An 18,980-nucleotide genomic window follows, 5' to 3' on the forward strand; every position below is an offset into this window, starting at 1 on the left:
AATAGGCTCCAACCCCCCGCGACCTGAGTGCGGATGAGCAGAGAAGGGTAATGAAAATGAATGAACATAAAAGTGAGTTTCCAAAGTGAACATATACATTTTATCAGCCCAGAAGTTTACCAGAAATAACAAACCAAATGAGAGTGAGGAGGTCCAAACACAACAAAGGAGGGAGAGGATGAGCCTCTAAACGGTTAAATAACTATACTATAAAATAAGAAAAAAGAGAAAACAAGAAAGAAAAACAAGATGAGCTGCAACCTCCGTCAGAGAGAGACGGAGCTTTTTAAACATCCACACCTAGGACAAGGAAAGAGAAGAGAAGAGGAGGGAGCAACGAAATATAAATATTGCACAATATATGCAAAATACATGCCTATTATTGGCTTTGTATAATGATGTGATTGCAGCAGACTTCAATTTCTGTATTAATATTTTTAAACCATGCGAGCAGATTGCCAGTGTTTACTTCCAGCCTTCTGTGTGTCTGGTGTATGAGTAATTATGAGATTTCATTATTATGTATTACTTATTTACTTTTCTCATAACCAAACAATTCTGTAGGTCAATTTATATTCTGTGAGTTACAAACCGAAACTGGCAGAGAAACTACAATGCATACAAATGCAGTAGTACTCTTTAATATCTGACCCTCCAGGAGGGAAGCCTTGGTGCTCCCTCAGCATGTTTCACTCTCTGAGCTTCCTGCTCATTCTCCCACACAGGATGGAAGCAGCTGAAAGGCACTGAGACAGAAAAAGAGACAGAAATGAGTCTCATTGTTTCCTAGTCTTGCAGTACAGAATTAGCATCAAGAGTAATTGAAATGTAATGTGCTGTCAGCGCGTTGGCGTCGGAAAAGTCCGTGCTGGAAATAATTACCAGCGGGCCACAACTGGATACAGAATTATTCAAAAGAGGAAAATGAGAATTCAAACGTATGGAAAAACAGTCGGTTCCGCGTCAGCAAATGAACGCCGCCGAGGGAGGCATGAAAGATTTAAATTGAAAATCACCAACTCATTAGTGTTGTTGAATTCAAAGTGGCATCACGCTGAGCAGATGAAGCATACATGTCTACCTGTTTGTGGAGGGAAGCTTCTCTCCATGCCCGTGTCTCCCCTGTGTGACGTCTGCTTTCTCATTAAAAGTCTCCAGTTAGCTGCAGGCTCACAGTGTGTCTGCAGCACGCCGAGCCTGCAGAGGCTGCTGCTGCTGCTGCTGCAGGCCCAGAGCAAAGACAGCTACTTCTGTCCATTTTGACCATCAATCAATGATATGAACAGTGACACAGTAGTTGTTGAATATACTACATGTAAGTAAATTATTGTGTGTCACAGCCGGATATAACAGATAATGATTTTGGTTATTATCAAGAAAACCATGGAAAATGTCTAGATATCAGCTCTTAAATTAAACTCTTATGGGCTATTTTTGTTGTTATCATTATATTTGTCCAAACAAACCTTTAGTTCTACCAGGCATTAAGATGAACAAGAAATTGAAGAAAACAATGGTCTAAATTTTTTTTCCATGACTGTATCTGCTTTCTTTGCGCACAGAGCTCCATTGTTGTTAAAAACACTGTTGTTTCTTCATCACAATGAACACACACACTGTTGTTTATTTTGATTTAGTCCCACAAACACAGTCACAAATACTCACCAGAGCACCAAATGTAATAAAAATAACTGACCTGATTTATGTAGCACTTTTAAATATACTCAAAGTCCAAATGCAAATGCACTTTTCCTAGTTGAGTAGCCTCTGCTACAAACTGCAGTTCCTTTTCCAAAAATGAAATAAATTATGATGATTTTCTGAGAGGCAGAGGAGGTCAGAAAGTACTGACACATACACTATTTTCCTGGCATAAGAAAAATATGGAATAACACTAACTTAAACCAATCTGAAAACAGGACTTCTGCTTACTTTTTTAGACACATTTCATAAAAACCTTTTCAACACTGCAGAAATAAACAAACATTTATACCCTGCAACAGAACTGCCAACAAACTCTGCTTCATTTAGAAAAAACATGCCAGTGTTTTTACAAGTTTGAGCTCATTTCCAAATATTTGTGAATGAGCTTAAGGTTACAAAACTGAGTGGAACATTCGACAAGGATGTTCAGTGTTTTACATGTTTTTTTCTGTAGCAGGTGGTTTGCATTAGTTTCAATATGCAACAAAAAAGTTGATATTTTTTTTATCTTTCAGTGAAATGAATCTTAATCAGCAGCTTCCTGAGAGACTGTCTCAGCTTTATCTTGTGCTTCTTCTGAAACTGTATCTGAATTATTCGGCTGCCTGACGTTGTTAACTCCCTGCACAGAATTAATTTAGAAGATGGCCATTAGTAAAACACTGGCTTGCAAATGAAAAGGCAGCTGCGTCTCTGAGCAGCTGGGAGTTTCATCAGTATTGATCTGAGCGCAGTGTGTCAGTTGGACCTTGAGCAAGGCACTCAACCTCTTTGATTCCTCTGCTTCTTCCACTTTAACACTGAGCAGATCAAAGTGTTGCACAGTGTAACGATACAAGTCGACTCATGCTCGGAGTAAAAGCACCAAAGACGAGGAGGTTTTACTGTAATAAGTTTGGAGGGGGGGGGTTGCGTCAGCGGATTGGGAGTTTGGCTGCACCTCTTGGCATCATCACCACTTTTCTGTATTGTCAGAAGTGTCTCTCCTCCTCCTCCTCCTCTCTGTCTTCTTCTTTCATCATGTGGCTGAACGAGGACGTGAAGCTCCTTTTCCTCGTTTTTTTCTTCTTCTCATCCTACTCAGATTTGGATCTTTCCCCTACTCTCTCTCTCTCTCTCTCTCTCTCTCTCTCTCTCTCTCCCTCTCTCTCTCTCTCTCTCTCTCTCTCTCTCTCTCTCTCTCTCTCTCTCTCTCTCTCTCTCCAGTGGGTTAATTACTGCGTGCTACTGCTTCCCCCTCAATCCTGTGAGTTACATAAAACTGAACTCATTAAAGTGAAGAGCTGAAAGTTTTGCCATTCTCTGGTCATGACAAGATTTCCTTCTGATGGCCCGTTGGCAGCGAGGCTCTCTCGTGCCCATTAAACCGGCCTGAGAGCTGTCTAAAAGACTTCCAGAGTGTGCTGTCAGTGCCGCAGCGTCCTCTGTTGAAGTCTCGTGTGGTGCGTTTTGGGACGATTACAGCGGCTGTCAGACAGATGTACAGGCTGAATGTATGCTTTGTGGAGTTTTATTTTTGACGGGTAAAATTAAAAAAATAAGTGCCTTCACATTTCATCAGCCTTAATCACTGATGAGACAGATTCTCAGGGCTGGAGTCCCTCCGAAGGCCCATGACATAATGTGACAGGTGTCAAGATAATCTACAGAAATACACAATTCTGTTAATTTATCTGACTTTTCATGTATTTTTAGTTCACCAACCTTTGTTTTTCTTGGGAAATATTGACAAGGTTAACTTCTTCTGACCTTAAGAATTTTTTGGAATGAAACAATATGAGAATATTTGTAAGCTGTGATGAGAGTTAGCAGATAAAAGAGAGCACTGCTGTCACTGACAAAACTGAATCTGCTCACCTGCAGCTCCACTGTGGCTTTACAGGACATCATGTCGCTATCCAGTGGTGCTCTGTTCTGATGTGACACACAGAGCTCTCAGCCCCCTCACTGTACACCCTTGTCATGGTTAAATAATGCTGACTGCAGGGCTGGAAACAGACACAGGTTGAGCTGGGAAAGTTTTTAAGGAGTTTTAATGAAAAGGTGACAGGTAATGTGTTGTTACAGACACACACTGGCTGCTTAGGAACAGAAACAGTTCATGTTAAGGCCACACAAGCATACAGCTTTCACTTGATAACCACAGTTTTAAGGCACTGCAGTTGCTCACTGACTGTAAGACCCAGGGCATGATGGGAAACGCCATACTCTCACCTGATCTCACAGCCGATTGGTTTAGATGTGAGTCAAGAGTGTTTTATAGACCCTTTTGATTTTTGTTAAATTGAACAGATTTTGATTTGAAGACGCAGAACTTGTGTGGTGACATTTCTTAGTCAGAGAGACTAAAGACGTTCACATTTAACACATCATAAAATACAGAAAGTCTATTGCATATTAAATGAATGAATTGTTTCATTATAGGAATATTTAGCAACACAAAAACTTCCTCAAAAAATCAAAATGAATCCTCCTGAGCCACAGAAGGAATAAAGGTTGGGCGTTATGTTAAATAGTTTTAATCGGCCACAAAAACAGTGACAGCTGATATATCGCACAGCTGAGCAGCAGATCTCACTCCTTTGGAGGCAGACCGTTAAATTAGCAAAAGAAAACAACAACGAACGATGCACTCAGCTGATTTGTCCAGTCACCCAACCCTAGAAGAAATTCTGCAGTGGCTTTGACAAACAGAGTAGCACTAAGCAGAAGCAGGCAAGTGATCTGATGTTTATATGACAGTGGGACTTTTATTAGAGTATTTAGTCCAATAATCTGCTGATACTTGGATCTGAGCTCCCTGGTTGCTGTACAGTAAGTAGGGCATGTTTCTGTCGGCTCCGTCGTGTGTCGACTCTGGCAGCTGAAGAAAATGAAAATAAAACCTCTCAGTGATATTTTCTGTACGTGTTTTTTTATTTGTGTTGATATCTTTCTGCTGCAGTTTGTGTTCTGTTGATTAGTTGTGACATCCAGTGTTGTTTCCTCTTCTGATACGACCTGAACACTGCATGAAGCCTTTTACTCCCCCTCTTCCTCTCCCTCTCGAGGCTTGACCCGCTTCCTCGGCTTCCCTCGTCTTCCTTTCCTCCCCCTCTCTGCTCACTGACGGAGGGAAGAGAGGGGGAAGAAAGGAGGAGCTGATTATCTCATTAATGGAGAAAAAGAGCTGGTTTTGTTAAAATGTGGAGAAGGTGGGAGGAAGGGGAAATCATATTCAGTATATTAAATCTGACTCACATTGTCAGGGGAGAGAAGGGGGGAGGAGGGGGGAGGGGATGATGGAGGAGGGGAGGCTAACCTTGACACACATCCTGTCTCACTGCCTGTACAGCGTGTGTGTGTTTAAATGGAGCAGAATGAAAGTAATTTAATTGTTCAAAGCAAAAATAGCCTGACTTTACAGTAGTTAAACCCACAAGCAACTGAGAGCTGATTGGCTGTCTGAGCTGAGCGTCTCCATCATCTGTTGCCTGGTAGATTTCTGTCGAGAGCTAACCATTGGTCTCTTCTCCTCTGCTCTCTCCTCATGCTCTCTGCTGATTGGACGGCTGCTTCCTGCTCCCAAATACTGATCTGAAAACAGGTAAGCACTTCTCAAGTCATCTTTTCCAGCTGTTTCTTTTTTTTTTTTTACCAAAGCAGCATTATTTTTTATATGATCAGCATTAGTATTTAGGTGTTTCTGATGAGTGGAAATGATTGTAGAAGAAGTGGAAAGTGACTGTTGTTGAACACTTTTGATACATTTATGATCCTGGTGACACACCTAATATTAATGAATTATCTAATAATAGTAATAATATAAACTGTAAACTATATAGTGGCTGTTATACTATGTTAGAGGACCTCTGGACTCGTAATGTCTGAGACCAAACTGTATTCAGTGTAATCCAGTCTGGTCTGTCTGATTCCTCAGTGGATCGGAGTAATCTGGATCTTGTGGTGTGTCGGCATCATAACAGGAGAAATATGTTTTCTGAGGAGGTGTGAACTGTGAACGGCAGGAAATCTGACGCGTTACGTCTCTTTTCCCCACGGCTCCTTTTTAATTGCTGTGGCATCATGTTGCTGTTCTCTGTTTGGGTCAACAGGGTTTTAGATTGGCTGGATTTAACCTTTGACCTATTCAAGCCAAGTCTGACTATATATTTTTAAAATGTATGCGCTGGACACAGGTACATATCAGTCAATGTTAGGGATGGGAATAATTAATCAATGAGGCATTCACGGTTGTTAAGATTTTGGTCGATCATGTGGAATTTTTCATCCAATTTATTCTAATTTTATCTCTGACTGCATATCAGAACTGATAAAGCTACAGTTGGCAAACTGCAATAACAATTATAAAACACACAGAAATACAAGAGGATAAATTTGAGAAAACTAAATTAGCTTACTGCTAGCATGAATTACTGAGTTTAATTTGATCCAAAACTTATTCAAACACAAAACACATTTAAATATGAAGATAAATAAGAAGCCTCTTTGGGGCTAAAACATAAAACATTAAACTCCTTGACGTTATCTTTACAGTTTGATCTCAGTTGAGTTTTGCCATCAACATGAAGTCTCTTATCATCCTTTCAAAATTAAAGCATCCGTTATCAAAACAGGCTTTTGCGCAGTACTGTATATATATATTTTATTTTGCCAATGTATGCATGCTGCGATTAATCGATAAATTGATCGTTAACGTGATAGATAATCGAGTTGGCAAGTTTCTTCCAAACACCCATCCCTAGTCAACGTATTTATTTCATTCTATGTTATCCTTTTTTCTAATATGATATAATATATAATATGACATTAAATATATCAAAATTATGTTGATTAATTGGTGATTGAATTCCTTTTTTTAAAAATGTAATTCATTAATGTCATTGAATTAATTTAATTTTTAAATGTATTTTTTATTCTTCATATATATTTATGTATTATTTTTTTAAGTGTATTATCCCAATGTTATTTATATCTCTATTATTTTCTTTGCACATTTCTTTATACATCTTTGCAAATGAGGTCATTCAAAGCGTGGCATGGGGTCACACTTTTCACCTATTCATTTAACAACATCGGAGTGCATATTAACTTATTTATCTAGTAGTTTATCAATCAATTAATTTTTGATTTGGCAGCTTCTGTCGTCCACAGGCTGGAAGCTTTGTGCTTTCAATATTCTTGTAGTCTGTAGTTGAGCGCTCTGCTGGATGCCATCACATGTAATGTAACCAGCTCCTCCTGGCCACTTCAATACATCTTTTATACATTAAGTCTCATGTTTAATTTAAACGTACATACCTGATGTCGTGTTACATGCTATACATAGAGTAGAAAAGCCTTTGATGAGGCTGAAGTGCTTCTGGCCACACACCAGTTATTTTCTTTGAATTATCTCCTCTCCTGCACAGTGTTGATTAAAAAACACAGCTGTCCAACCAAACTATGATTATTTCAAATCCAATATTTCTTCACTGATCTGGGACCAGGACTGGGACAGCTCAACAGTCACTGATGCCTAATTCATGGTATGAAATCAATGTTTAGGCCCATTTCTGTCTGGGTGATCTCATTAGCCTCACTGGGCAGCAAACCACAGTCTCACTCTCTGTCCGCTCAGCCTCGTCACTAACCAGCAGCTGATCAATGCTACAGAGCAGCAGGGTGCTCTCTGCTCACATGATTGGTTGGAACAAAGAGGCATGATATCAAATGACTGACAGCGAGGTGTGCAATTACAGGCCCAAAGTAGCATCAGTCGATATCTTTATGGTTAATATGAGGTGTAGATGAATATGTATTGACTGAGTGTCCTTTCTGTTTGGGTGTGTAGTGTAAATGAAAGGATATTCTCTGTCTCAGTAATGGGATGTTAATAGGCCAGAGCTCAGTTTTGGTGTGTGTTAGGTCTGATTCTAATGTGAGAGGCAGCGGGATCATCAATCTCCTCAGACAGCTGCAGATGGCTCCCTGATGGCCGGGAAACTCCATCAGAGTCCCGCTGGGCTCCACACCGCTCGCTCTGCTGCTGGGTGACAGGTTCTTCTCCACGCTGTCTCTCTCTCTGCACCATCGCTCTCTGCCCAGGACACTTCGGAGTATTTTTCCCCTCCGTGAATTCTCACTTCAAAGTTTTCTTTTAATGATATCTTCAATTGCTTCCAGTTATACAGCTAAATTGAGCGTGCTCCTTTGTTTTGGTGATTTTACTTAGAAAGTTTTCATGCACAGCGACGAGTGCAGCTGTCGTCAACTTTTAACTTTCTGCTGTGTGTGTAAGAGCCCCACTCACGGAGAAACACTACACAAAATGCAGTAAAAATCAGTTTTATTTTTTTAAAGGGAGCAACTTCTGCTACCGTGTTCATGGTGCATAAAATGTAGAAAAACAGAATAGATCAGGGTTCAGTCTCAGGGCAAATGTTCTCTGTCTGAACTACACACCGACAAATTTAAAGTGTCACACAGTAGTGTCACCTGGTTCGAGTTTCCTTTTCCGGACCTTTCCCTTTATCCGTGTCTGTATTACAATCTGATAGTTCACTCCTCATAATGTGAGACTCTGAGGTGTGTTGAGCTCTTCGGAGGATTCCTGAGCTGCTGTAGTGGATCAGACAGAAATCCTCAGATTTCCTTCTGTGCTTGATCAACAAAGCTGTAGTTGTTGTTGTCGTTGTTCATGGTTACAGTCGCCTGTTCAAAGTTTATTCAATCCCCACTGGCGTGAAGTGAGAAGAAACAAGTGTACCTAAGAATGTTTTGTGCTCGACTGTGCTTCTATTTATAGCTCAATTAGCTGCAAGTTTACTGTTCTGCTCCAGTTTTCCTTTCTGTCTCCTTCCTTCTCTCCATTCTTTACCATTCACACAAAGCCAACTGCCTATTACCAGCCGTGTTAAGGTTCTGGTAGAGGAGGAATGCCCTTCACTCTGCTGTCAGAGATCTCAGCCTGAAGTGGTGCAGAGGCTCCCTCTTGACTCTTGGCTTCAGTGGCTAGTTTCCAGAACACTTTGAGTGTGTGGGTGTCTGACTGTGGCCTTGCAGCTTCAGGAGCCCCGAGCATCGCATGATTAAAAAGATTTCTCTATGCCAAAACACTGATCTGACAAAGAAAAGACGATATCTCTGGGTGTGTGCTCCCTGAGCTGATGCTGAGTCGATTCAACTCATGTAGAGCAGGTGACTCTGTTGTAAACAGACGGGTTTTCAGCAGTAGTTTGGATTTTAGAGCCTTTATTTTCTTTAGTTTTATAAAATGTGCTGACATCAATGTTTTCTTTTCATATGTCCAAATCCTCCACTTGTAGGGGTGTGACGATACTCTCAGCTCACGAGACGAGACGAGACACGATATTTGGTATACGATATTTTCACAAGAACAATACGAGATTTTAAGAAAACTACAATGACACAATATATGACTGTACCAACAGACTTTTATTTAACTGAGTTGCACATGCATTTTAAAATGTTTTATTATAACTCTTTACATGCTTGATGCAGGCATGAGCTTTTAATAAACTTCTTCTTCCACAAATTGAAACTAAAACTAAAATTTATAAGAGATAAAATAAAATATTTGTCTTTTTTTAAAGTGCAAACTATATGTACTGTCTCCATTACAAAAAGGCCCCCAGAGGGATTTACAAGACTCCAGAGGTGATGTATGGTTTTGGATCGACGCATAAACGCTTAGAGACAGTTTCGACCGTGATCACATAAGCGACGGATTAAACACGGGAGAAGCAACTGTAGCTGCCTTCGCTAACTGTACACAACATCAGCAGCTGATCAAACAAAGCAGCATGGCTAATTATGCACAGCATCTCCGCTGATCATAAACATATCGATCGTGAATTAACCGGCATCGCTAACTGTGTACAGAGTGTCCGGTGCTTGTTGTAAACAAACAGAGGTCGCTAAGTGAACACCTCCTGCAACAGCAGCACATACACACTGTACTGCTACAGAGCTAACTGTTACCCTATTAGCAGGACTGTGCCGATTCGATTCGTTCTTACTCTTCTTAACAAGCCGCCGGCCCCTGCAACGTCATTCTGGCTGCTTGCTGCTTCCCCTCCTTCTCCTCCCCTTCTTCTTTTCCTGTTACTGCCCCCACAGGTCGGTCACAAATAGAAGTTTGGATAGCTCACAAATCTCGCGTGACAGATTTTTAACGCGGTCAAGTTTGATCTCGCAAGATCTCGTGGCACAAGATCTGGTCACATCCCTATCCACTTGTTATTGCTTTGTGTCCAACTTACATGGTCTTTAAGACGCCAGATTAACTGTATCAAAAACAAAAGCTTAACTTAAGGTCGACCTTCTAGCTTTTTCCAACACTTTCATCCACATCTCATGTTCTTCCTCACTGCATATTATCACGTTATCTTTTATCATGTGACTGAATTTTCATACTTTGTTATAAGGAGTTCCATGATTCTCCAAATACAAAATTCAGAATGACTCCATCTGCTCAGGAAGACAGTGAGAAGTGGTTGAAAGCTCCATAAAGCGCTCTCCTGACCTTGAGTCTTGAGAGGATAATGTTCTGTGAACTGTGATGCTCACAAAACACAAACAGCTCATCTTTCTTGATACATAAAGAACGGTTTGTGCAACAAATGTTACAGGGTGACCTGTTTTTGAAAAATTAAAAATAAATAATTCATACAAAACAAACATTTCACCTCAGTAGAACAGGGTACTCATGCAAAATTAAAGAACCTGCTCCACCTCAACCCCGCGACCCTGTGGTTTGTTCTGAGCGGGACATTTTATAGTTAAATCAATGTATGTATGCATGTATCAATGCAAAAACTTTTCTAAAAATGTTTAACACTTCTTTCTTTGTATTTTCTTGTTACTTATTGGCCTGATTTCGAGAAGAAGAAGAGTACTTTATTAATCCCACAATGGGGAAATTCAACCTCTGCATTTAACCCATCCTTTTTTACACACAAGTGAACACACCATGCAAGGAGCAGTGGGCAGCACATTACTGCGCCCAGGGAGCTGTGGAGGGGGGGTTAGGTGCCTTGCTCAAGGGCACTTCAGTCCTAGACCTGTCAGTACCGGGATTCGAACCAGCGACTCTCCAGTTACAAGCTAGGCCATGGACTGCCCCTAACAAAGCCTAACTGCAGTAAGTACGCAAAGGGTTAAACTGAGAAAAACGGCTTTAAAGTTTTTTAACTGGCCAGCCAAATGGGTTATATGTAGGTAAGTGATATGACACTTATTTCTACATGTATTGATGATGTAATTTTTATGCTCAAAAATCATGAGGATTTATTTGACATTTGACTCCAAAAATGTAGTAACTGCACTCTAGTTTTGCATTGCTGTAAGATATTCTAATAGTAATGCACAAACTGAGTGCAGTAACTACAATGTTGTTTTAAAAGTGTTTAACAGCTCTATTCGAAGATGTGTTTGTTTTAGACTTAATATTAAAAGTAATGCTATATTTTAGTCTTGATATAATTTTGTCTCACCTTTTTACTTAATCACTATCACGATAATAATTTCCCTATCAATTAAACATATCATTTCTATTATTCTTGTCATAATTATTCAACACAATGAAGAAATACAAGACTACACTGTATCACAGTCAAAGTCTAGCTTTGCTTTTGAGTTGGATTTTGTCATTTCTGCAATTTTTACATTATTATTTATCTGATATAAAGCAAAATTTAAATCTAAAACTTTGTCACAAGATAAAACAGACATCAAGAAGTTCATTTTTAGTTACAACTCAATTTCAACCAAAATATAGTTACTGCAGTTAGGCTTTGTAGGGCAGTATAATTCGCAGGTTTATTCCAAAGCTGGATCATCTCACACTAAGTTGGACATTTTAAAGTTCCCATCACATGTCATTGCTGATGGCCAAAACCAGTGATGCTTTTGACTCTACATCCGAGTAATAAAGTTATTTTGACGTGACGAGTGATTGGAAGCCAAGCTGACACTGAGAACACAGTTTGTTGGGATGGAGGTGTGAGGAAGTGTGTGACTGCTGAAGGTCACCAAACCGCTGATCTGTTAACATTAATTAACACTGATTGCTTATGTGGCGTGCACGATCTGCTCAGTGTGTTTTCTTGAAGTCGTATTCTGACAGTGGCGTGACTGAAATCGCTGGGCGTGGCGGGCAGCCAGCTCTCCTGCACCGGGAGGAAACTTCAGCATTCAGGATGTTTGACACATTTATCTTCCGTCTCCAGACGCCTGTCACATCATAGCAGAAAGTTTTTCAGCCTTTTTCAGGGAGTTTCCTGGAAACTTCAGCCTGCTGTTCCCCTCAGTCTCACTATCACTGAAGGACAGAGAGTAAAGCAGCAGCTGTCGACTTCAAAATAACACATTCCCACATGTCAGGGTACAGTTTTTACTCCTGCTGGACCAGAAACATCCTCGTCCAGCGGCTCTAAATGTGTTCATGGAGTGAACAAAACGCTCAACAGATGCTGCAGTGACTTCCTGAGCTCAGGCTGACTGTGTTTCTTTTATAGCCGCGTTTCCATTAGGTACTATTCCCTCTAGTGAGCCGCTATGGGTGTGACTTGAGAGAGAGGATCCGCCCAACTTCACCGGTTAGCAGCTCAGGTAGCGTTTGTGCATGTGTGATTCATTTGCAGAAGGGTGCAAACTTGACGCCGAGGGGTTAACATCTCCTGCTCTGACTGCAGCTGGGAGAGACTGCTGCGGGAGGAGTAGGCCGCTTGTGAGTGCTTTGGGACGACACCTGCTACTTGTTAAGAAGAGTAGGAACGAGTCTCCAAAAGTCTCCAATAACAAAAGAAAAAGTTGCTAGATTTGTCGCATTTTTGAAAAAGAGTCGCTCGAGGAGTCTCAATAGTCGCTAAATATAGAGACAAAGTCACTAAGTTGGCAACACTGCTTGCCGCGTCGGTCACATTTTAACTCCGTTGGTTAGCCGCTACAAAAGTACTTGTATGGGAACAGAGGCTGAGGGGAACTAACTAGTGGGTGGAGCCAAAACACTCAGCCGCTTTCCAAAAAGTACTCAGTGGAAACACGCCTTATCTTTACCTCCATCCAGTGGGTTCTGTTTTCACTTTGGTCTGTTTATTGGTTTCCTGTCGGCAGGATTATGGAAAAACTACTGGTACCATTTTCTTTTTTTACCATTAGTTTTCACTTTGAATAACATTGTTGCATAGGTCTGCGCTCTCAGTGTGCCCTTCTAGTTTGATAATAAACTGCTAAATCTGCTGATTACTCTTTTTCAGTGAGTGTCCAGGGTGAAACATGCCACAGTTTGTTACATTCTGAAGGATAAATCCCTGGTTACCAGAAGGTTTCTCTGTCCATCCTCAAAAAATATTTCTTTCCCAATTGAAACTAATTCAAACAAAGAAAGACATCTCTTCTTGCATAATTTGTTGTAGTTTCAGGCATATGCATGTGTATTCATGTTTGTTATTGTGTGTGTAATAAGTGGCAGTGGGACAGAGCAGTTTAAAACCTGGATGGATGAGCAATAGTTCTGCCCTTCAGGTGCATAATGACTTAAAGTTCATTAAAGTCTGATGTCAGCCGTTTCAGCTTTGTCTCCAACCTTTATTTAATTTGAAAGAGAGAGCGGTTGCATTCACCCACCGTGTTTATTTTGCCATTAAGGGCGTCTGATTAGTGCCTCCAGCTGGCTGTGTTAATTCATTCAACCTGCTCAGGGAACAGTTGAGCCCGTGGTCAGTCCTTCAACATAATTATCAGCTGCTGTGTTGCTTCCAATTAGTTGATGCTACAAAGGAACAAAAAGCTCCGGCTTAATGTCCAAAAGCCTTAAATGAGGCGGGAAAAACCTCTTAGAGGAATTTATTAGACTTGGGTTTTTACTTACTTTAATGTTAATAATACTCAGGGCAGAAACATGAGACTTTCCAGGATGATTTAATGACACAGTAGCTCTATTTCACAGCCATGTTTTGTAAATGTTTCACCTCGTTTTTAAGAAATGTCTCAGTTTGGTAAGAAGAAGGCCAGAAAATATCAGCAGGGCCTCGTTAGTGTTGCCTTGGTATTTTCCCCCATATTCAGAGAAGCTCAACATCTCAATCAGAAGAAAAGCTGCAGCAGAGTCTCTGACGGGTTCTCTGTAGGTGGTAAATGTAGAATTTAATCATGAAAGAAGCTTAATTGGGACTTTGAAAGTGATTCTAGCTTGAAGTCCAGAGGAACAGCGAGGGAACCCAGGAGGTCTGAGGAGGACGGAGCGGAGCCGGACCAGAGGGCGAGTCCCTGCCGCCGGTCCTGGAGATCATCGATCCGCCTCAGCGGAGAGCAGAGAATTTACCGAGGGGAGAGAAATCAATGAGTTGAATTGTTGAGTCAGTCGTGGCTTCTTTGGTTTAATTTCCGAAAGCTCTGCTGCAGATGTTAGTGTGCGTCAGTGACCGCGTCAGTCACTGTGTGCTTGTTGTTGTTGTTGTTGTTGTTTTATGTTGGTGGTATTTATGTCTTTGAGCAGCAGCGGATTCAGACCCAAACCTGTTCACACCAGTCTGACAGAAAATACACAAATCGTTTCTTCTAAACCTTTTTAAACCACTATTCCCTGACATTTAACACAAGATGTGATTTTATCTAAATGCATTTGTTGATTCTTACAAAACATGTTCATTAGATGAACACATAATTGAAATAAGCTCAAGTACAATAAGTCTTTCCATCATTGTTTCTGTCTTCTGTGTAACTGGACATCTGCATAAACCAGTTAATGTCAGAAATCAGCTCAACAATCCATTCCTATTAATGTTAAAACACTTCTTTTCTTTTCTTTTTTCTTTTTTGCAGAACTTCATTGTCTTTTGCAAGAAGGAACAAGAAACACATGATATAAATTACATTTCATTATTGAAATGACCACATATAAGTAAGAATAAGAGAAAAATAAATACAAACAGTACATAAATTAAATAATAATAATAATAAAAATAAATTAAAAGCTGCCCTATTAGTGGTCAGATCTGTCATCCTTCATTTGTATGTCATTTACCTTAAAAATTAGAAAAAAACATGCAAATTTTCCAAAATTGACTAACCATGTTTTTTGAAAAATGCCTTATCTTTTTGAGAGCAAAGTAAAAGACTTTCCTTTCCGCACTTCTTTTCTTTTTCTGAAAGTATTGTCCCCTAACTTTATTTTTCCTCGAAAGGAAACTGACCTTGTAACAAAAAACATGAAATACATAAATGCATCATATTTCTTTCCTAATTGTATGCATGTATTCTACATCCTTCAGCAGAATGTGTATCTCTGTTATTTAATTTCTATATTTTATTGTTGTTTGCTGGTCTAATGTGTAAAACATGAACAAAGAACAGACAATACAGGACTCAAACATTTAATGTGATGTGAGTTATTTCAGTTATTTTGTAATGAGACAGAGAGAAACAACGTGACGGTTTTGATGTGAAAATGTCAGAGATTATGACTTCAGTGCCTCGTTTTGAGCTGCATAATGATTCTAATAACTGAGAAGCACAATGAAACATGTCAAACATAAAGTGCTGTTATGATTTTCTCCCTGGATTGAATCAGAAACATGTAGCAGTGTTCAGACAGGAGCGCTCACGTGTCGGTATCAGAGGAGACATTATGAGGAAAAAAAGCTCCACAGAAGATTATTGGAGCACAAATGTGTTTTTAGCTGAGATCAGTCATTGTTATCGGCCTCAGTGGAGCCATGCAACTGCAGTATAAACCTTAAATACCTTTTGTTCCTCAGAAGCACGCTGTATGGAAACATAACATCACTTATACTGCACTTTCCTTTGTTTGCTCAGTCCAAAGTATTTTATCTTCAGTCACATTCAGGAGGAGATTCCTGACCTGGTCATCATTTTTATTTCTCCTGTGACCAAATATCACCGTTATCACTTTCTGAAGCACAGATGAAGTCCTAAATACTAACCCTGCACTGCTCTGTCTCTATGACCTTTAGCAGGGTTATTCTTTTATTTTTCTCCTAAAAATCATTCTTTTAGATGATGTTGTGGATATAAATGCCTTGTTTGCTAATAATATCTGCAAATATTTAATTATGTGTTTGGTTACCGAAACGTTGGGACCTGCGTGAAATATATTTAAAAACAGAATGCAATTATTTGCAAATTCTTTTCAACCTATATTTAATTAAATACTGACAACGACATCTTTGTGTGTCCCTGAAGTCACAAAAGCTGATCAGCATCGAGGATCTCCTGCACAGCATAGCTCTGATGAACCAAACTCCATTCAGAAAACCAACATTTTAAAAGTTATTTTCTTGACGTCTTGCAGACAGACAGCATCATGCTGTAGTAATTTGGCATACTTTTTTATTCATTTATCACGTATCATATTTTGGCCTGTTGTGAGCAGAACTTTTATCGCTTTAAACCTTTTCTAACCCTAAAGTCTTGGTTAACAGCTACCTTGTTCCAAATCCATCAGAACCACATTCACTCCTTTGTAATCTCTGTTTTAAGCGTCACTTTAGCTGTGAACCATTTTCTTGCTGTTTGCTGCTGAGCTCTGAGACTGAAGCGGACAATAAATGTGCCATAAAACCAAAACAACCCATTCCACCTGCAGCTCAAATCAACAGCTGCTCTGGGCTCAGGGTGAATATTTAAATGACCATTTAGTGGAGACGAGTGATGGCTCAGCCTCTAGAAAGAGACCGTAACACACAGTGTTTATGACTGACGCTCCAGGCCGCTTTGTCCCTGTTTCACAACTTTCTTTAGTTTCCTGCTCAACCTTGTTACTGTTTCTGTTCCTGTGAGTGTGTGTGTGTGTGTGCGTGCGTGCATGCGCAGACAGCAGTCTTTACAGACTTCCTCAGCTCCGTGTCGTGGGAAGCAGTCGTAGCCGTTCTCGCTCTGCTCTGACAACAAGATCAATGAGACCCTGAGAATGTCGCCCAGGATGCCATTTCAGTTCTAACTGGAGACATAAAAGAGCCCCCAGGCTGCCATATTGGCCCAAACACCCCCGCTGCTTATGGATCTACTTGTTTCCTTGCAAGACCCCGCAGGGAAATCACCTTTCAAATACTGAGACACTCATCTCCTGTGAAAAATATATATATGCAGCAACCGAGGTAATGAAGAGGTGCATATGCGCACTGGCATTTCCACCACGGTCTGCAGGCCTCCAGTACAAAGTAAAACATCCTCCCTGGTGTCACAGCTTTGATAGAGATGGATGGAGCCATTGTGGCTGTAAAAAGATAAAGGTAGTGCGTGTTGACATTTCTGTTACGGAGCTGGAGTCGCGTCAGGTGACTTGTCAGAAGTGCATAATGAAAAAGAGACTTGCAGTATGCAAGTGGATTGCATTTTTATCTGCCTGGTTTATGATGTGTAAACAACATACAGCAGAGAGTCACAGAGGAACCTACTACATGTGAGCAAACAGGCAGCAGACTGTCTGTGTGATTCCTCTAACGGATCAGAGCTACAGAGAAACGTCTAAACGTCTTCAAGAAATTCTACCAGACTGACTGAATTTCCCCTTGGGTGTGAATAAAGTAGTTTTGATTTTTGATTGACTTGATTGATTATCTCAGGGTGATTTTTATAATTGCCTGCGTCTATGTATATATTGTATTAAATATTACTCTAACCAGTTCCTGAACAATGAGATCTGGAACACAGGATACTTCCACAACTTATATCGAGAGACAGCAGCACTACATCACAGATCTCGTGTGCTGCAGATCAAGTTGTTAGCTTCGAGTCTTCATCCATATTATCTGCCGTCTGAGTTTACAAGCCCCGTCTCTTTTATCAATGTTTGCATCCAAATATCAGCTGTCGTAGCGAGAGATGCCGCCAAACTCTGAATAATACTGTAAAAAATAATCTCTGAACTACAGAATTACATTTCCTCAGATTGATGATGTCTGTCAGTTGATTCTACACAGAGGAAATATGTTTTCTACTCTTTGCCAGGAACAATATGAAACATCTTGTAATTTAATATGTCTGAAGTTTTGTAGATCAGAAGTTTACAGAGAAAGATAGTAAATTGTTGTCTGAAATGTGCAGACTGAAGTAAAGTTAATCTACCTGAATGTTCTCTAGTGTACTTTTTACATATTTAATGTATTATTCATCACACAAAAAAAAACATCTGAACCAAACCGTGCATTTGGAGAACCGTTACATCCTGAACTCATATTGACAATAGTGAAGGAAACCTTTAAATGTCATGTAACCCTCATTAACACAGAGATGGAAGAACCAAATTATCAATGTTTCCGTTGTTAAGTGGCTCAATAATTCTGATCAAATTGCAGTTTAACTGCAATAAAAGGTAAAATTTTCACAAGATTGATTTTACATTAAAGGCATTGTAATGAGCCTGATCACTGAGGCAGCCATAGAGGAGGGTTCAATAGTTAAAGTATGTACATGTGCCCATAAAAGTATTGAAGAAACAGATAGAGATTTTGAGAAAGAGTCAGACGAGGAGTCATGAGCTGCTGGCCTGGTCACTGACTTCCTGCAGGTTCAACACATAAACAAGATCTAATGTGTTAATAAGTGAACTTAAGTGGGGCTATTGCTTCAAAACATTTGTCCATAGAATCATTACTAGTGAAAAAAGGTCTAATGTTCCCAGCTTTTTAAGCCCTGTACATAAAAAGCTACCACTGGAGAGCTAAAAGTCTATCTTGTGTGATAAAACAATCAGATCCTTTTAAGGTTGACACTTATGTCATGTGATGACACCTGGGAAATTATTCTGTCACACCTTCTGTTCGCAGGGTCACAGATGAACCTGAGTGGCAGTGGGAGTCTGTTTTTATCTGTATTCTTCGGGTTTTGTGCAGTCTGTGGCTTATATTTAAAGTAGCCGACTCATTTTTGGTTTCCTGCAGCTTCTGGCAGCCTTGACTGTGTCATTAATTCAGATCCACAGCTCATCTTCTGAGTCCTCCCTCCTGCCATCATAACCTCTCTCTGTTTCCTGCACATCACAACATTTTGAGTGTCCCCTTGTTCCTGCAGTGTGAATCAGACAGACTTGATGTGAATTTTGTTTGATTTCTGTGTTTCAGGTCTGGTGAAGCTGGGCATCCACTGTGTCACGTGTCAGAAAGTCGCCATAAAGATTGTCAACAGAGAAAAGCTCAGCGAGTCTGTTCTCATGAAGGTAAGACTCTGGTTTATACACTGTGCGTGTGTGTGTGTGTGTGTGTCTGTGTGATAAAGACATCCATGTCCTCCCTAACCTGTCGGTAAGAAAC

At 40.2% G+C, this 18,980-nt stretch overlaps 1 protein-coding gene across 2 annotated transcripts in view; it reads left to right on the forward strand.

Annotated features, from left to right (window-relative positions):
* Positions 1-18,980, forward strand: part of LOC131983410 (serine/threonine-protein kinase BRSK2-like) — a 131,901-nt gene that overhangs the window by 49,370 nt on the left and 63,551 nt on the right. For both annotated transcript variants that reach the window (XM_059348129.1, XM_059348130.1), the window contains exon 2: positions 18,792-18,886. In XM_059348129.1, coding sequence (XP_059204112.1) covers positions 18,792-18,886 — 95 coding nt within the window. The remainder of the gene's footprint in view (positions 1-18,791; positions 18,887-18,980) is intronic.

This window comes from Centropristis striata, chromosome 2, assembly GCF_030273125.1.
Source record: "Centropristis striata isolate RG_2023a ecotype Rhode Island chromosome 2, C.striata_1.0, whole genome shotgun sequence".
NCBI classification, from domain to species: Eukaryota; Metazoa; Chordata; class Actinopteri; order Perciformes; family Serranidae; genus Centropristis; species Centropristis striata.